This window comes from Pristiophorus japonicus, unplaced genomic scaffold (assembly GCF_044704955.1).
Source record: "Pristiophorus japonicus isolate sPriJap1 unplaced genomic scaffold, sPriJap1.hap1 HAP1_SCAFFOLD_1274, whole genome shotgun sequence".
Classification (NCBI taxonomy): Eukaryota; Metazoa; Chordata; class Chondrichthyes; family Pristiophoridae; genus Pristiophorus; species Pristiophorus japonicus.
In genome coordinates this window covers 7501-27201 of record NW_027250940.1, presented here as the reverse complement: position 1 = coordinate 27201, position 19701 = coordinate 7501, and the positions used below count along the sequence as shown (strand labels likewise).

Genomic DNA, 19701 nt, shown 5'->3' with positions numbered 1-19701 from the left:
CAGTGTTAGAGCCTGTACATGTACAGTACACGGGGGGTAAAAGGGAATGATGCAATCCCCTGAAGGGATATGCCTTTAAGAGAGGATAGATGGGGAGTGGCCGTTTAAGGGAGGATGAATTCAGCCACAGCAGCAACCTCCTGTTGCAGAGACTATAGAGAGTTGAATAAAGATGTAGATTAAACAGAGGCAGAAATAGCCCGACCCATCACATCAATAACATGCTCCCTCAGGTCAGACTGCGAATGTGCGGGGGCTGGGGGTAGGGATCGGTGAGGATATCCCGGGTCAGACTGGGAATGTGCGGGGAGCTGAGGATATCCCGGGTCAGACTGGGAATGTGCGGGGAGCTGAGGATATCCCGGGTCAGACTGGGAATGTGTGGGGGGGCTGAGAATATCCCGGGTCAGACTGGGAATGTGTGGGGAGCTGAGGATATCCCGGGTCAGACTGGGAATGTGTGGAGGGCTGAGGATATCCCAGGTCAGACTGGGAATGTGCGGGGGGCTGAGAATATCCCGGGTCAGACTGGGAATATGTGAGGAGCTGAGGATATCCCAGGTCAGACTGGGAATGTGCGGGGGGCTGAGAATATCCCGGGTCAGACTGGGAATATGTGGAGGGCTGAGAATATCCCAGGTCAGACTGGGAATATGTGAGGAGCTGAGGATATCCCGGGTCAGACTGGGAATGTGTGTGGGGGCTGAGGATATCCCGGGTCAGACTGGGAATGTGTGGGGAGCTGAGGATATCCTGGGTCAGACTGGGAATGTGTGGGGAGCTGAGGATATCCCGGGTCAGACTGGGAATGCGTGGAGGGCTGAGAATATCCCGGGTCAGACTGGGAATGTGTGGGGGGGCTGAGGATATCCCGGGTCAGACTGGGAATGTGTGGAGGGCTGAGAATATCCCGGGTCAGACTGGGAATGTGCGGGGAGCTGAGGATATCCCGGGTCAGACTGGGAATGTGTGGGGGGGCTGAGGATATCCCAGGTCAGACTGGGAATGTGTGGGGAGCTGAGGATATCCCGGGTCAGACTGGGAATGTGTGGAGAGGCTGAGGATATCCCGGGTCAGACTGGGAATGTGTGGGGAGCTGAGGATATCCCGGGTCAGACTGGGAATGTGCGGGGAGCTGAGGATATCCCGGGTCAGACTGGGAATGTGTGGGGAGGCTGAGGATATCCCGGGTCAGACTGGGAATGTGCGGGGAGCTGAGGATATCCCGGGTCAGACTGGGAATGTGCGGGGAGCTGAGGATATCCCGGGTCAGACTGGGAATGTGCGAGGGGCTGAGGATATCCCGGGTCAGACTGGGAATGTGCGGGAGGCTGAGGATATCCCGGGTCAGACTGGGAATGTGCGGGAGGCTGAGGATATCCCAGGTCAGACTGGGAATGTGTGGGGGGGCTGAGGATATCCCAGGTCAGACTGGGAATGTGCGAGGGGCTGAGGATATCCCAGGTCAGACTGGGAATGTGCGGGAGGCTGAGGATATCCCGGGTCAGACTGGGAATGTGCGGGGGCCTGTACGTTGAAGAAGGCCGATTACTGATGGCATGCTTTGTCCCGGGGTGTTCTCGTGTACTAACCGGCCCAGCTAAAGGTTTGACCCCTGGAGTTGGCCTCTCATCCATTACAGGCAGCCCCAGCTGTCCAGCACTATTGTGTGTTGAAGGTGGGAACCAGTTTGTCCATCCATCACTGGCCCACATGCTGGGAGGAGCAATCACGCTGGCTAAACATTGCTTTAAGATTTACACGGTGCCCCCACGGGAGGTGAGAGGGGGATGGGCTGTCATACACCCACCCCTAGCACTGAGAATCATTCCCACGCTGGCCTGCCTTTAACCCCTTCATCCTCTCTGTATTTCCCCAGGATCAGCCCATCCAACAGGCCTGGGACCCTCCTGATACCAGCCAGGGACAGAGCCCAAGCTGTCGGTGAGAGGGCCCGAACAGTAACTGAAGCCTCGGCCCAATCTCACGCAATCCACGGGTCCTGAACCCAGCAACCAATCAATGAAGATCAATACTCCGATACCCGGGTGTGCATTATATATAGAATAACAGATACCTGGGAGTGAGTTACAGGCTGGAATCTAATCGAGGGGTTCGGGGGTTTATATATAGAATAACAGATACCCGGGAGTGTGTTACAGGCTGGAATCTAATCGAGGGGTTCGAGGGGTTTATATATAGAATAACAGATACCCGGGAGTGAGTTACAGGCTGGAATCTAATCGAGGAGTTCGAGGGGTTTATATATAGAATAACAGATACCCGGGAGTGAGTTACAGGCTGGAATCTATTCGAGGGGTTTATATATAGAATAACAGATACCCGGGAGTGAGTTACAGGCTGGAATCTAATCAAGAGGTTCGAGGGGGGTTTATATATAGAATAACAGATACCCGGGAGTGAGTTACAGGCTGGGATCTAATCAAGAGGTTCGAGGGGGGTTTATATATAGAATAACAGATACCCGGGAGTGAGTTACAGGCTGGGATCTAATCAAGAGGTTCGAGGGGGGTTTATATATAGAATAACAGATACCCGGGAGTGAGTTACAGGCTGGAATCTAATCGAGGGGTTCAGGGGGTTTATATATAGAATAACGGATACCCGGGAGTGACATACAGGCTGGAATCTAATCGAGGGGTTCGAGGGGGTTTTATATATAGAATAACAGATACTCGGGAGTGAGTTACAGGCTGGGATCTAATCGAGGGGTTCGAGTGGGTTTTTTATATAGAATAACAGATACTCGGGAGTGAGTTACAGGCTGGAATCTAATCGAGGGGTTCGAGGGGGGTTTATATATAGAATAACAGATACCCCGGGAGTGAGTTACAGGCTGGGATCTAATCGAGGGGTTCGAGGGGAGTTTTTATATAGAATAACGGATACCCGGGAGTGAGTTACAGGCTGGAATCTAATCGAGGGGTTCGAGGGTTTTTTTATATAGAATAACAGATACCCAGGAGTGAGTTACAGGCTGGAATCTAATCGAGGGGTTTAAGGGGGTTTTTATATAGAATAACAGATACCTGGGAGTGAGTTACAGGCTGGAATCTAATCGAGGGGTTCGGGGTTTTTTTATATAGAATAACGGATACCCGGGAGTGAGTTACAGGCTGGAATCTAATCGAAGGGTTCGAGGGGGGTTTATATATAGAATAACAGATACTCGGGAGTGAGTTACAGGCTGGAATCTAATCGAGGGGTTCGAGGGGGGTTTATATATAGCATAACAGATACCCCGGGAGTGAGTTACAGGCTGGGATCTAATCGAGAGGTTCGAGGGGGTTTTTATATAGAATAACAGATACCCGGGAGTGAGTTGCAGGCTGGAATCTAATCGAGGGGTTCGAGGGGGTTTTTTATATAGAATAACAGATACCCGGGAGTGAGTTACAGGCTGGAATCTAATTGAGGGGTTCGAGGGGGTTTTTATATAGAATAACAGATACCCGGGAGTGAGTTACAGGCTGGGATCTAATCGAGAGGTTCGAGCAGGTTTTTATATAGAATAACAGATACCCGGGAGTGAGTTGCAGGCTGGAATCTAATCGAGGGGTTCGAGGGGGTTTTTATATAGAATAACAGATACCCGGGAGTGAGTTATAGACTGGGATCTAATCGAGAGGTTCGGTGGGGTTTATATATAGAATAACAGCTACTCGGGAGTGAGTTACAGGCTGGGATCTAATCGAGGGGGTTTTTATATAGAAGCAAGTCTGAGCTCCGGGACATAGTCGATGTATTCACTGAGATGTACGAAAGCATGGGCCTTACGCTAACCATCAATAAGACAAAGGTCCTCCATCGGCCTCTCATCGCCGCACAGAATTTGAGTAAGACGTTGACTTTAGTTTAATACTTTGTTTTACGTCACTTGTTGACCAGGATCGCTTGGCTTTACACGTGGGACACTTGCTCCTGAGGACTGACTAAGTGTTGGTCTTCATTGTACTAACTACTGCTGTGCATACCTCCCACTGTTCCCTGTCTATTAACCTGGGCTGGGGAGTTCACAGCTCAGCGTGTTCAGCTGGTGCCTCATTTCTTTGAAGTCAGCCTTAAAACCTTGGTTGGTGCGTGTTCAAACGTCTCAAATCGTGATGCCCAGCGCTGTCATGCTATGGTTACTCTGTGCAAACCGACACCTGGGAGGCCCTGGGCCCAAAGACCAGTCCGCCCTAAGTGGAGGGAGTGCATCCGGGAGGGCGCTGAGCACCTCGAGTCTCGTCGCCGAGAGCGTGCAGAAACCAAGCGCAGGCAGCGGAAGGAGCGTGCGGCAAACCAGTCCCACCCTCCCCTTCCCTCAACCACTGTCTGTCCCACCTGTGACAGGGACTGTGGTTCTCGTATTGGACTGTTCAGCCACCTGAGGACTTCCTCGACTCCGAGGGTCTGTCGATGATGATGACGGTCAGATTAATTCTGGCTCATCATTCATCAGTCAGCCGAGTGTGGCCTGAACCGGTGTTGGTTGAAGACGTGTCCCAGGGTTACACGCTAGAAATTCATTGCATTACAACTGCGGGTATAGCACTTCTCCCAGTCTGTGTGAAAATTTAAACCTCCCATTATAACGGCTTGGCATTCGTGGCAAACTTGTACCAGCTCAGGATTGATCCCTCCCGCTCCGACACCACTGCTGGCCAGGCCCGAGACAACCCAACAACTTCGCTGTTCCTAACTCTACCCCTGACTGTTTCACCGCCTGTGTTCCCCCCCCCCCCGCCCACCAGCCTCCGGCCTCGACTCATCTCCTTTCATTCCAATACTGCAATATTTATCAATATTGTTCCTCCTCCTCATCCCTGTCCTTTCAAAAAAGCAGGTAACCTGGAATATTTATCTCCCAGTCTTGGTCAGTCGTAGCCGGGGCTCAGTGAGGGGAGGGTCTGGGGGAGGGGAGGGTCTGGGGGAGGAGAGGGTCTGGGGGAGGGGAGTGTCTAGGGGAGGGGAGGGTCTGGGGGAGGAGAGGGTCTGGGGGAGGGGAGTGTCTAGGGGAGGGTCTGGGGGAGGGGAGGGTCTGGGGGAGGGGAGGGTCTGGGGGAGGGGAGGGTCTGGGGGAGGGGAGGGTCTGGGGGAGGAGAGGGTCTGGGGGAGGAGAGGGTCTGGGGGAGGGGAGTGTCTGGGGGAGGGGAGTGTCTGGGGGAGGGGAGTGTCTGGGGGAGGGGAGTGTCTGGGGGAGGGGAGTGTCTGGGAGAGGGGAGTGTCTGGGGGAGGGGAGTGTCTGGGGGAGGGGAGGGTCTGGGGGAGGGGAGGGACTGACAGAAGGGGAGGCTCTGGGAGAGGGAAAGGTCTCGGGGAGGGTCGGTGGGAGGTTCTCGGGGAGGGTCAGGGGGAGGGTCTCAGGGAGGGTCGGGGGGGGAGGGTCTTCGGGAGGGTCAGGAAGGGTAAGTTCTCGGGGAGGGCCGGGGGGAGGGTCAGGGGGGAGGGTCTCAGGGAGGGTCGGGGGAGGGTCTCGGGGAGGGTCTCCAGGAGGGGAGGTGGAGGGGAGGGTCAGGGGGGAGGGTCTTGGGGAGAGGAGGGGGGAGGGGAGGGTCTCGGGGAGGATCGGGGGAGGAGGTTTGGGGAGGGTCGGGGGAGAGGGTAACAGGGAGGGTCGGGGGAGGGTCGGGTCTTGGGGAGGGTCGGGGGGGAGGGTGAGGGGAGGGTCTCGGGGAGGGTCAAGGGAGGGGAGGGTCTCGGGGAGGTTCGGGGGAGGGGAGGGTTTCGGGGAGGGTTGTGGGAGGGGAGGTTCTCGGGGAGGGTTGTGGGAGGGGAGGGTCTCGGAGGGTCGGGGGAGGGGAGGGTCTCGGGGAGGGAGGGGGGAGGATCTTGGGTAGGGTCAGAGGGGAGGATCTCGGAGCGTCGGGGGAGGGGAGGGTCTCGGGGAGAGTCGGGGGAGGGGAGGGTCTCGAGGAGAGTTGGGGAGGGGAGGATCTCAGGGAGGGTCGGGGGAGGGGAGGGTCTCGGGGAGGGTCTGGGGAGGGGAGGATCTCGGGGAGGGGAGGGTCTCGGGGAGAGTCGGGGGAGGGGAGGGTCTCGGGGAGGGTCTGGGGAGGGGAGGATCTCGGGGAGGGGAGGGTCTCGGGGAGAGTCGGGGGAGGGGAGGGTCTCGGGGAGGGGAGAGTCTCGGGGAGAGTCGGGGAGGGGAGGGTCTCGGGGAGGGTCGGGTCTCGGGGAGAGTCGGGGGAGTGGAGGGTTTCGGTGAGGGTCAAGGGGGAGGATCTCAGGGAGGGTCGGGGGAGGGGATGGTTTCGGTGAGAGTCGGGGGGGGTGAGGCTCTCGGGGAGAGTCGGGGGGGGAGGGTCTCGGGGAGGGTCGGGGGAGGGGAGAGTCTCGGGAAGAGTCGGGGGAGGGGAGGGTCTTGGGGAGGGTCAGGGGGGGAGGGTCTCGGGGAGGGTCGGGGGAGGGGTGGGTCTTGGGGAGGGTCGGGGGGAGGATATCAGGGATGGGAGGGGAGGGTCTCGGGGTGAGTCGGGGGAGGGGAGGCTCTCTGGGAGGGTCGGGGGAGAGTCGGGGGAGGGGAGGGTCGGGGGAGGGTCTCGGGGAGGAGAGGGTCTCGGGGAGAGTCGGGGGAGGGGAGGGTCTCGGGGAGGGGAGAGTCTCGGGGAGAGTCGGGGGAGGGGAGGGTCTCGGGGGAGAGTCGGGGGAGGGGAGGGTCGGGGGAGGGTCTCGGGGGAGGGGAGGGTCTCGGGGAGAGTCGGGGGAGGGGAGGGTCTCGGGGAGGGGAGAGTCTCGGGGAGAGTCGGGGGAGGGGAGGGTCTCGGGGAGGGTCGGGTCTCGGGGAGAGTCGGGGGAGTGGAGGGTTTCGGTGAGGGTCAGGGGGGAGGATCTCAGGGAGGGTCGGGGGAGGGTAGGGTCTCGGGGAGGGTCAGGGGGGAGGATCTCAGGGAGGGTTGGGGGAGGGGAGGGTCTCGGTGAGAGTCGGGGGGGGGTGAGGCTCTCGGGGAGAGTCGGGGGGGGAGGGTCTCGGGGAGGGTCGGGGGAGGGGAGAGTCTCGGGAAGAGTCGGGGGAGGAGAGGGTCTTGGGGAGGGTCGGGGGGGAGGGTCTCGGGGAGGGTCGGGGGAGGGGAGAGTCTCGAAGAGAGTCGGGGGAGCGGAGGGGAGGGTCAGGGGGGGAGGGTCTCGGGTGGGTCGGGGGAGGGGAGGGTCTCGGGGAGGGTCGGGGGAGGGAGGGTCTCGGGGAGGGTCGAGGGAGGGTCTCGGGGAGGGTCGGGTCAGGGGGGGAGGGTCTCGGGGAGGGTCGGGGGAGGGGAGGGGAGGGTCGTGGGGGAGGGTCGGGGCAGGGGAGGGTCTCGGGGAGAGTCGGGGGAGGGGAGGGGAGGGGGAGGGAGGGTCTCGGGGAGGGGAGGGGGAGGGGAGGGTCAGGGGGGGATGGTCTCGGGTGGGTCGGGGGAGGGTCGGGGCAGGGGAGGGTCTCGGGGAGAGTCGGGGGAGGGGAGGGTCGGGGGAGGGAGGGTCTCGGGGAGGGTCGGGGGAGGGTCTCGGGGAGGGTCGGGGAGGGGAGGGTCTCGGCGAGGGTCGGGGGGAGGGTCTCGGTGAGGGTCGAGGGGAGGATCTCGGTGAGGGTCTCGGGGAGGGTCGGGGGAGGGAGGGTCTCGGCGAGGGTCGGGGGAGGGGAGGGTCTCGGGGAGGGTCGTGGGGGAGGGGAGGCTCTCAGGGAGGGTTCTCGATGTCATTCCCTGAGCTGAACCTGAGCCTCGAACACTCCTGGTGCTGTGCTGACTGTGGGAAGGACTCTGATTGGATGAACAGCCGTCACCCTGCCCCCTTACCCCCACCGCGTTGTTCTCTCAGCTTTTAAACCTCTCACTTTTTCTCACTATTCAACAACCCTGCCTTATTTAAATCTGGAATATGATCAATGATTATATTATCTGAACTTGCTCTCCTCCCCTCCCATCAGTTTGACCATTATTCCCAGGAGATCTCCCCTCCCCTAATTGGTTTAAAGTCCTTTCTCAAGACCCATATGTCCATTCTGCCCAGCCCGGTTCAGGTGCAGCCTGTCACAGCAGAACAGCTCCTTTTGTGCCCCAGTACTGGTGCCCGTGTCCCCTCCTTCCCACACCAGTCTGTCAGCTGTGCATTCACCTGTGCCCCCTCTGTGCCAGTTAGCATGTGGCTCGGGTAATCATCCCGAGATTACCATCCATGGGATCCTGCTGTTTAATTTAGCTCCTACCTCCTGATACTCCCACCCCCCCCCCCCCCCTCAGCACCCTCAGCGTCCTCGACCAGGCCAACATCCCCAGCATCGAAGCTCTGACCACACTCGACCAGCTCCGCTGGGCAGGGCCACATTGTCCGCATGCCCCAGACACGAGGCTCCCCAAAGCAAGCGCTCGACTCGGAACTCCTTCACGGCAAACGAGCCAAAGGTGGGCAGAGGAAACGTTACAAGGGACCACCCTCAAAGCCTCCCTGATAAAGTGCAACATCCCCACCGACACCTGGGAGTCCCTGGGCCAAAGACCAGTCCGCCCTAAGTGGAGGAAGTGCATCCGGGAGGGCGCTGAGCACCTCGAGTCTCGTCGCCGAGAGCGTGCAGAAACCAAGCGCAGGCAGCGGAAGGAGCGTGCGGCAAACCAGTCCCACCCTCCCCTTCCCTCAACCACTGTCTGTCCCACCTGTGACAGGGACTGTGGCTCTCGGATTGGGCTGTTCAGTCACCTGGGAACTCGCTTTTCGAGTGGAAGCAAGTCTTCCTCAATTCCGAGGGACTGCCGATGATGATGACCTCCGCAGCCGGACCTCCTCCTTTTTTGTCCTGACATGAATCGTGGCACATGTGTCTTCTCTCTCCATTTGAATCCCCCAACATTCTGGCCACCCTCCCTGCAGCCATCCTTATCTTCACAGGTAGTAAATATCTCGTACCTGTTGGACAGGACCAGTATCTGCGGGACCCCCACACTCGTGCCCCTCACCCTGCTGACTGACAGTCACACGTCCCCCTCCCTGCGTCTGCCTCTGTCTACTTGGTGCCATTCGAGTTCTCAGGAGTGAGCAATCCAGACATCCCTCCCCCTCTCTGACTCGTGCTCCCGACTCGAGGACTGTGAGCCACAGTGATGACTCAGGCCAGAGATATTTCCTGCCGATGTGGCAGTCTGGGGGCAGCTGCACTGTCCCCAGCCCTCTCGAATGTCAGATGTGACTCAGTGATATCAGAGCTCTGTGTCGAAGAAGAGCAGGGGGAGTTCTCCCCGGTGTCCTGGGGCCAATATTGATCCCTTGACCAACATCACTAAAACATGTGATCTGGGTCATTATCACATCGCTGTGTGTGGGAGCTTGCTGTGCGCAAAATTGCCGTTTCCCACATTACAACAGTGACTACACTCCAAAAAGTACTTCATTGGTTGTAAAGCGCTTTGGGACGTCCGGTGGTCGTGAAAGGCGCTATAGAAATGCAAGTTCTTCTTTCTCATACCCTACACACTTCCTGTGTTTTCGACTCTACTTATTTAATATTAATGGAGCAGTTATTTATTGATCAGTTAGCCCCTTAGTCAACTACAAGCAATTATATAGTTGGAGTGTAGATAGCCAAATTCTCATTCTTATCAAATCCCCCTTTTAGTGTCGGCCCTCCGATTTGCAATTCACGGTGTCCTGTGACCTTATCGTTTCAACTGGTCAATCAATCCCCAGCCACATACGATCGTTCTCTGCGGGTCAGTGCTGACAGTGTCTGCAAGGAGTGGCTCCCATTGCTCCATTATTACAAGGTAATCGGCCCCGTCCTGGCCGGCAAGACCATCGGCAGGCCCCGGGGTCACTGCAGGGAGCAGTGTATGGCAGCGTAACACTGCAGGGAGCAGCGCCTGTTGCTGCAGGAGGGCGACGGGCACAGCAGGGGGGGGGCGAAGGAGCGGCGAGAGATTGTAGAGGGACTTGATCGGGGCCCAGGGTAGACGTGAGTTCGGGGCCCAGGGGCAGCACGGGCCCAGCCCACACTGTGCGATATGTGGGCGCACTAGGTCCGTGCAGCAGAGCTGGTCTCCAGTCGTCCTGGTTAACCCTTGCCCCTGGACCAAGACCTCGCTCTGTCAAGCCCGTGTGGTGTCTGGTGTGCAACGGTCACCCCATGTTAAAAAAATCCACCCACAGGCATCTTCCACCCTTCAGGATGTAGTTCGGGATCCGGAATATTAGGGCCTTCATTGTAACACCTGGGAACTCATCCTTTTTTGAGCGTGGAAGCAAGTTATCCTCGCTTCGAGGCACCGCCTACAATGATGACGATGACATAATATCCAATTAACTCGGAATACAGGAGCAGGAGTGCCCTTCTGTCGCCTGTTCCGGCATTCACTGAGATCCCGGCTGATCTGTATCTGATCCCCAGCTCCCTACCTTTGTTCCGTAATCCTTGATACCGTTACCCAACAAAAATCTACCGATTGCAGTCTTGCAATTTTCAATTGAGCCCCAGAATCCACAGCTTTTTGGGGGATAAAGTGTTCAAATGTCCGACTGACAGTTAAAGGCCAACTAACGTTCTCCCTAAGCTGTCTAAGCTCTCTAAGTTATCTCGAGGCTTGACGATTCCAACACACTGCTCCAGCCCCACAACCCCCCGAGATCTCTGCGCTCCTCTAATTCTGAGCATCCCTGATTATAATCGCTCCACCATCGGTGGCCGTGCCTTCTGTTGCCTGGGCCCCAAGCTCTGGAACTCCCTCCCTAAACCTCCCCGCCTCTCAACCTCTCCTCCTCCTTCAAGACGCTCCTTAGTGCCGCAAAAAAGTCAATGCCAGGGCACTTAAAGACCCAGCTAAGAGAGCCCTATCCAGCCAGCGCCTCACAGCTAACCTGGCGTGCCTTGATGACCCTGAGACGCAGAATGCCCACAGCGCTTGGTCTGACCTCCAGGTCTCCATAACCAGGGCCTGTGAAGAGACGCTCGGTCACTCAACCAGGAAACACCAGGTCTGGTTTGATGAGAATGATCAGGAGATCCAAGAGCTAATAGATCGCAAGCGCAGAGCATTTCTGAGCCTGAAGCAACAACCCAACTCGGGAGCAGCAAAGCAGCATTACAGGCGGCTCAAGGCGGAGGTCCAACAAAAAACCCGGGACCTAAAGAACAGGTGGTGGATGGAGAAAGCACAGGAGATACAGCAACTGGCCGACAGCCATGATGTGCGAGGATTCTTCATCGCAGTCAAGGCCACCTATGGCCCAAACACCCAAGGCCCCACCCCACTGCTGGCCAAGAACGGGGAAACACACATCAAGGACACCGAGGCAGTCAGGGCCCACTGGAAGGAGCACTTCGAAGATCTCCTCAATCGAGGCTCTGCCTTTGACTCGAGTGTTCTCGACTCCATCCCGCAGCATGTGACCCGCCACCACCTCAGTAAAACCCCTACACTGCACGAGGTAGAAAAAGCCATAAAACAGCTCAAGAACAACAAGGCTACGGGAGCGGATGGAATCCCTGCTGAGGCGCTGAAATATGGCGGAGAGGCGCTGTTGGCGCGAATACACGACCTCATCTCTCTCATCTGGAGGGAGGAGAGCATGCCGGGAGATCTCTGAGATGCAGTGATCGTGACCCTCTTTTTAAAAAAAGGGGACAAGTCCGACTGCGGTAACTACAGAGGAATCTCCCTGCTATCAGCCACTGGGAAAGTCGTCGCCAGAGTTCTCCTCAAGCGTCTTCTCCCTGTGGCCGAGGAGCTCCTCCCGGAGTCACAGTGCGGATTTCATCCCCTACGGTACACAACGGACATGATCTCTGCAGCGCGACAGCTGCAGGAAAAATGCAGGGAGCAGCGCCAGCCCTTATACATGGCCTTCTTCGACCTTGCAAAGGCCTTTGACACTGTCAACCGCGAGGGTCTACGGAGTGTCCTCCTCCGTTTCGGATGCCCCAAAAAGTTCGTCACCATCCTCCGCCTGCTCCACGACGACATGCAGGCCGTGATCCTTACCAACGGATCCATCACAGACCCAATCCACGTCCGGACCGGGGTCAAACAGGGCTGCGTCATTGTCATGTATGCACATTCTGTTTGTAGCCACCAGATGGCGTCATTGTTGGAGGCCACTGAGCAGCGCGCACATGGTGCTGCTCTGGTATAAAAGGCCAGCCATTTTGAGAGTCAGGCACTTTGGGCCTAAATAAAGCAGAGCCAAGGCTGTACCTTGTTTAGTTAAACAGTACCTAGTTTGAACCGTTATTGCATACATAACATTTGGCGACGAGAATACAAGAACCTTTGTTTACAAATTGAGCACGATTGGGTTTTTGGAGCGATTTATGGAGGGAGAAGATTGGGCAGACTTTGTGAGCTGTTTGAACCAGTACTTCATGGCCAACAAAATTAAGGGGGTCGACGATATAGTTCGGCGCTGGGCCGTGTTCCTCACTGTGTGCGGTTCAAAGATCTACGGTCTGATAAAGAATCTACTCATGTCCAGTGATCCAACAGAGAAAACGTACGAGGAGTTGTGTACATTGGTACGGGAGCACCTCAAGCCAGACGACGGCATCATCATCTCGAGATACGGGTTTTATACACACGTTCGATCGGAGGGCCAGAGCGCGGCGGAATTCGTTGCTGACCTGAGACGTCTAGCGGGACCGTGTAAGTTCGGGACGGTGTTGGCGGACGTGCTGCGGGACTTCTTTGTTATCGGTATCAACCACGAGGTGATCCTGCGCAAACTTCTGGCGGTGGAGGAGTTGGATTTAAAAAGGGCCATCCAGATCGCTCAATCATGTATATTGACGGACAGGAGTCTAAAGCAAACAGCGGTGAAGAACCGAACCTCGGCAAGTGCTGTAAATGCAATTGATTCGGTGTTCGGCAGAGTGGCACATGGCAGGGCCTCTCCGGCTGCGATCGTGAAACCTGTGGCTGCCCAAAGTCCGCCAGCGGGAATGTATCCGATTTCTCCGTGTTGGCTGTGGGGGTAATCACTGGCACCGGCAGTGCCGATTTAAGCAATATCGTTGCAAAGGCTGTCTGAGAGTGGGGCATCTCCGGCACAAGTGTCCGCAGATGAGCAAGCGTGCTGCAACACACCACGTGGTGGATGAGAGTCAGACTAGCGTGGATCCGGATACGCAATCCGAGATGCCAGAGGAGGAAATGTATGGACTGTACTCCTTCATAACCAAGAGTAAACCAATTTTGATTAATGTGAAGTTTAGCGGGATACCGGTATCGATGGAACTGGACACGGGGGCGAGTCAATCGATCATGAACGAGAGGGCATGTGGGATACTGATACTGTGAGGCCCTGTTAACGCCAAGCTGCGCACGTACACCAAAGAACTGAGAAAGGTGATTGGCAGTGCACAAATTAACGTGTCGTATAACGGTGCGGTTCATGAGTTACCGCTGTGGATTGTTCCAGGCAATGGCCCAACGCTGCTCGGCAGGAGCTGGTTGGAGAAAATCAGATGCGACTGGAATGACATCAAGGCATTGTCGTCGGAGGAAGATACATGTGCCCAAGTATTGAGCAAGTTCCCCTCGCTGTTCAAACTGGGTATCAGCAACTTCACGGGAGCCAAGGTGCATATCCACGTGGACTCGGATACAAGACCCGTCCATCATAAAGCTCGGGCAGTGCCGCATGTGATGAGAGAGAAGGTCGAAATTGAACTGGACAGACTCCAGCGTGAAGTGAGCATATCACCGGTCGAATTTAATGAATGGGCCAGCCCCATTGTTCCTGTGCTGAAAAGTGATGGCACAGTCAGAATCTGTGGAGACTACAAGGCTACGATCAACAGGGTTTCGAAACAGGATCAGTACCCATTACCAAAGGCTGATGACTTGTTTGCGATGCTAGCCGGAGGGAAGTCGTTCACCAAACTGGACTTGACGCGGCCTATATCACACAGTGCGCCAGTGCAGCCTTCGACCGCCTGAGGAAAAGAGTGTTCGAAGACCAGGCCCTCAAATCTGCCACCAAGCTCATGGTCTACCGGGCTGTAGTAATACCCGCCCTCCTGTATGGCTCAGAGACATGGACCATGTACGGTGCACACCTCAAGTCGCTGGAGAAATACCACCAATGATGCCTCCGCAAGATCCTGCAAATCCCCTGGGAGGACAGACGCACCAACGTTCGCGTCCTCGACCAGGCCAACATCCCCAGTATCGAAGCACTGACCACACTCGACCAGCTCCACTGGGCAGGGCCACATTGTCCGCATGCCCGACACGAGACTCCCAAAGCGAGCGCTCTACTCGGAACTCCTTCACGGCAAACGAGCCCCAGGCGGGCAGAGGAAATGTTACAAGGGACCACCCTCAAAGCCCTCCCTGATAAAGTGCAACATCCCCTCTGACACCTGGGAGTCCCTGGGCCAAAGACCAGTCCGCCCTAAGTGGAGGAAGTGCATCCGGGAGGGCGCTGAGCACCTCGAGTCTCGTCGCCGAGAGCGTGCAGAAACCAAGCGCAGGCAGTGGAAGGAGCGTGCGGCAAACCAGTCCCACCCTCCCCTTCCCTCAACCACTGTCTGTCCCACCTGTGACAGGGACCGTGGCTCTCGGATTGGACTGTTCAGCCACCTAAGGACTCATGTTAAGAGTGGAAGCAAGTCTTCCTCGACTCTGAGGGACTGCCTCTGATGGTGATGATAAAACCTCCCTCTGTGACCAAGCTTTTGGTCACCTGCACCGATTTCGCCTTGTGTGGTTCGGTGTCAAATTTTTAATCTCATAAGCACCTTGGGGCGTTGCACCACGTTATAGGTGCTTTATAAATACACGTCGTTGTTTTCAATATGAAAGCTCACAAACGCGCGATATTTTGAATGGACTGCAGAGCCCATTAAAGGGACCCTACACCCAAATTTAAAATGAGGGGAATTTTGCTGTTCACTGACTGAGTTGTTTTTACATACAAAATATCAATTTGATGAAACCACAATTTCTGCACGACTTGCCCAGTAGTTGGCCACTCCCAAGCCCTGGGGAAATAAGTCAAAGAGCGAGAGGCGAGCATTGCAACGAAGGAGCAGTCAAACCTGCTCCAGGGTTTATTCAGAGACATCAGAAAGTTCAAAACATGACGTAAATACAGAGACACCGACCGCTGGCACAACGAGATGCCAACCATCGCAGGCTATGGCAAAGGCAGCTCCCAGCCCCAGAGCAGCAAATGGTGCAGGCAGGGTGTGGGACTACCCGAGCCAGTCGCCCGCGGGGAGGGGAGGGCTCCGAGACACAATGTGGTCGGAGAATCCTCGGGGCCCGCCCCGGTTACCTGGGAGCTGGCCGTATGTGGAGAGGGGAGTGGGAGGGTTCATCGCCGGGGAGAGGGGGAATGGGACGGTCCATCCCCAGGGAGAGGGGGAATGGGATGGTCCATCACCGGGGAGAGGGGGGAATGGGACGGTCCATCCCCAGGGAGAGGGGGAATGGGAGGGTTCATCCCCGGGGAGAGGGGGAAATGGGACGGTTCATCCCTGGGGAGAGGGGGAATGGGATGGTCCATCCCCAGGGAGAGGGGGAATGGGATGGTCCATCACCGGGGAGAGGGGGGAATGGGACGGTCCATCCCCGGGGAGAGGGGGGAATGGGACGGTCCATCCCCGGGGAGAGGGGGAATGGGACGGTTCATCCCCGGGGAGAGGGGGAATGGGACGGTTCATCCCTAGGGAGAGGGGGAATGGGAGGGTTCATCTCCAGGGAGAGGGGGAATGGGAGGGTTCATCCCCGGGGAGAGGGGGGAATGGGACGTCCATCCCCGGTGAGGGGGGTGAACGGGAGGGTTCATCTCCAGGGAGAGGGGGAATGGGAGGGTTCATCTCCAGGGAGAGGGGGAATGGGAGGGTTCATCCCCGGGGAGAGGGGGGAATGGGAGGGTTCATCCCCGGGGAGAGGGGGGAATGGGACGGTCCATTCCCGGTGAGGAGGGTGAACGGGAGGGTTCATCCCCGGGGAGAGGGGGGAATGGGACGGTCCATCCCCGGTGAGGGGGGTGAACGGGAGGGTTCATCCCCGGGGAGAGGGGGGATGGGAGGGTTCATCCCCGGGGAGGGGGGGAATGTGAGGGTTTATCCCCGGGGAGAGGTGGGGATGGGACGGTTCATCCCTGGGGAGAGTTGGTTGGGATGGTCCATCCCCGGGGAGAGGGGGGAATGGGAAAGTGGGTTGTGTAGAGGACAGAGAGAGGCTGCAAAGAGATTTAGATAGGTTAAGCGAATGGGCTAAGGTTTGGCAGATGGAATACAATGTTGGAAAGTGTGAGGTCATCCACCTTGGGGAAAAAAAACAGTAAAAGGGAATATTATTTGAATGGGGAGAAATTACAACATGCTGCGGTGCAGAGGGACCTGGGGGTCCTTGTGCATGAATCCCAAAAAGTTAGTTTGCAGGTGCAGCAGGTAATCAGGAAGGCGAATGGAATGTTGGCCTTCATTGCGAGAGGGATGGAGTACAAAAGCAGGGAGGTCCTTCTGCAACTGTACAGGGTATTGGTGAGGCCACACCTGGAGTACTGCGTGCAGTTTTGGTCACCTTACTTAAGGAAGGATATACTAGCTTTGGAGGGGGTACAGAGACGATTCACGAGGCTGATTCCGGAGATGAGGGGGTTACCTTATGATGATAGATTGAGTAGACTGGGTCTTTACTCGTTGGAGTTCAGAAGGATGAGGGGTGATCTTATAGAAACATTTAAAATAATGAAAGGGATAGACAAGATAGAGGCAGAGAGGTTGTTTCCACTGGTCGGGGAGACTAGAACTAGGGGGCACAGCCTCAAAATACGGGGGAGCCAATTTAAAACCGAGTTGAGAAGGAATTTCTTCTCCCAGAAGGTTGTGAATCTGTGGAATTCTCTGCCCAAGGAAGCAGTTGAGGCTAGCTCATTGAATGTTTTCAAGTCAAAGATAGATAGATTTTTAACCAATAAGGGAATTAAGGGTTACGGGGAGCGGGCGGGTAAGTGGAGCTGAGTCCACGGCCAGATCAGCCATGATCTTGTTGAATGGCGGAGCAGGCTCGAGGGGCTAGATGGCCTACTCCTGTTCCTAATTTTTATGTTCTTATGTTCTTGTGGGACAGCCCATCCCCGGAGAGAGGGGAGTGGGAGGGTTCATCCCCAGAGAGAGGGGGAATGGGACGGTCCATCCCCGGGGAGAGGGGGGAAATGGGAGGGTTCATCCCCATTGAGAGGGGGGAATGGGAGGGTCCTTCCCTGGGGAGAAGGGGGAATGGGACGGTCCATCCCCGGAGGCAGGGGGAATGGGACGGTCCATCCCCGGAGACAGGTGGGAATGGGAGGGTTCATCCCCGGGGAGAGGGTGAATGGAACAGTTCATTCCTGGACAGGGGGAATGGGACAGTCCATCCCCAGTGAGAGGGGGAATGGGAGGGTCCTTCCCTGGGGAGAAGGGGGAATGGGAGGGTTCATCCCCGGAGGCAGTGGGAAATGGGACGGTCCATCCCTGGGGAGAGGGAGGGATGGAACGGTCTATCCCGGGGAGAGGGGGAATGGGAGGGTTCATCCCCGGAGAGAGGGGAAATGGGACGGTCCATCCCCGGGGTGAGGAACAATGGGACGGTCGATACCTGGGGAGAGGGGGAATGGGACGGTCGGGGAGAGGGGGAAATGGGACGGTGAATGGGAAGGTTCATCCCCGATGTCGGGGTCAATGTCGATGTCGCGGTCGATGAGCAGATTCTGGGTTCCGGTGCTTGGTTGCCGATGTTTGTTCCGTTTGGTTCCCCCCCGCTGCTCCGTTGGCCAATCCAGCGTCTTACTTTCGCACATAAAGACGGGTGCAGACCACGTTATCGGCAGTCATGGTCTGTGGGAGGGAGAGACAAGGGGGAAATTGATCAGTGACTGACTGCCGCAGGAAACAAGCTGCTGGGGACCCCGCACAGAGACCGTCCCTCCCACCCCGGGAGCCCCCCCACACCCCTTCTGGGGACCCCCACACCTCCCAGGGACCCCCATACCTCCCAGAGACCCCACCCTGGGACACCCATACTCCCAGGAACCCCCATACCTCCCAGAGACCCCACCCTGGGACCCCCATACTCCCAGAGACCCCCATACCTCCCAGAGACCCCACCCAGGGACCCCCATACTCCCAGGGACCCCCATACCTCCCAGAGACCCCCATACTCCCAGGTACCCCCATACCTCTCAGAGACCCCACCCAGGGACCCCCATACTCCCAGGGACCCCCATACCTCCCAGAGACCCCACCCCGGGACCCCCATACCTCCCCACCCTCACCAAGGGCCTTCACATCCTCCCTAATGTGCGGGGCCCAGAATTGGCCACAATACTCCATCTGGGGCCTAGGCAGAGATTTATAAAAAAGTTCAGCAGAACTTCCTTGCTCTTGTGATAAAGTTAAGGCTCCCTATGTTTTTAGCAACCTGCTTAACTCGTCTTGCTCCCTTCAGAGATTTGTGTACGTACCCACCCCCAAGGTTCCTCTGTTCCTGCACCCCCACAGGGCAGAGAGAGTGGTGAGTGAGGGTGAGTGGGACCGAGAACTAACAGGGTAAAGACCCTTACGAGAATCAGTTGGTCGTCGCTGGTGAGTTGGCGGGTCCAGGAGGTTTTGGGCCCCTGTCCTTTCAGCAGTTTCTGCTCACACTCCATCTTATTCTCCCCGGTCCACCGGGCCAAACTCTGCAAGAGAAAAAAACACACCGCGTGACAATCCTGGGGACAGAGGAGTGTCAGGCCGGACTCCCCACACTCAGCAAACTGGCAGCCCCATCCTGGGGTCTGCACTCGCCCTGCGATCTCTGGGCCCCCTGGTAACTGGGGTCACCGGGCCCCATGGTAACCAGGGCCCATGGTGGTCGGAGCCCATGGTAACCGAGGTCACTGGGCCCCATGGTAACCTAGGCCCATGGTAACCAGGGCCCATGGTGGTCGGAGCCCATGGTAACCGAGGTCACTGGGCCCCATGGTAACCTAGGCCCATGGTGACCAGGGCCCATGGTAACCGGGATCATCTGGTAACCGGGGTTTCTCGGCACCATGGTAACAGGGGCCCATGGTAATCAGGGTCGCTGGGCCCCATGGTGACCAGGGCCCATGGTAACCGGGATCATCTGGTAACCGGGGTTTCTCGGCACCATGGTAACCGGGGTCTTGGGCCCTTTTCTACTCACTTGTTCTCTCTGTCTCTTTCAGTTGGTCTCATTCTTTCCCTCCCTCCCTTTCTCTTTCCCTCCCTCCTTTCCCCCCTATTTTTCTCCCTCACTCCCTTTCTTTCTCCCTCCTTCCCTTTCTCTTTCCCACCCCTCTCTTTCCCTGCCCCTCCCTCTTTCCCCTCGTTCCCTCCCTTTCTCTTTCCCTCCCTCCCTCCCTTTCTCTTTCCCTCCCTCCCTCCCTCCCTTTCTCTTTCCCGCCCTCTCACCTTGCATGGCCTCCCGTCGACGGTCTGCTCCTCGAACTCCTCTCCGACCCGGAACCGGATCTCCGTGGTCCTCGCTGTGGTGGCCGTCTTGATGTAGAAACTCTCGCCGTCCTGTTTGATTTCCACGGCCGGGTTGGAGGCCGCCTTCACCGCGATCTTCCTCAGCAGCAGATTCACATCTACCGGCAGAGCGCAAGGCGTCAGGGTCACCGCCAGGTCACGGGGGGGTCACCGCCAGGCCACGAGGGGTCACCGCCAGGCCGCGGGGGGGGGTCACCGCCAGGTCACGAAGGGGTCACCGCCAGGCCGCGGGGGGGTCACCGCCA

General features: G+C 57.2%; 1 protein-coding gene across 1 annotated transcript; it reads right to left on the bottom strand.

Moving 5' to 3' along the window:
- Positions 1-16697: 16697 nt before the first annotated feature.
- Positions 16698-19554, bottom strand: LOC139242256 (cellular retinoic acid-binding protein 2-like; the record flags this gene model as incomplete). Its single annotated transcript, XM_070870292.1, has 3 exons — positions 16698-17794; positions 18520-18636; positions 19376-19554. Coding segments are annotated over 3 exons (347 nt in total), but the record flags the coding sequence as incomplete, so codon positions are not given.
- Between the last annotated feature and the right edge of the window lie 147 nt (positions 19555-19701).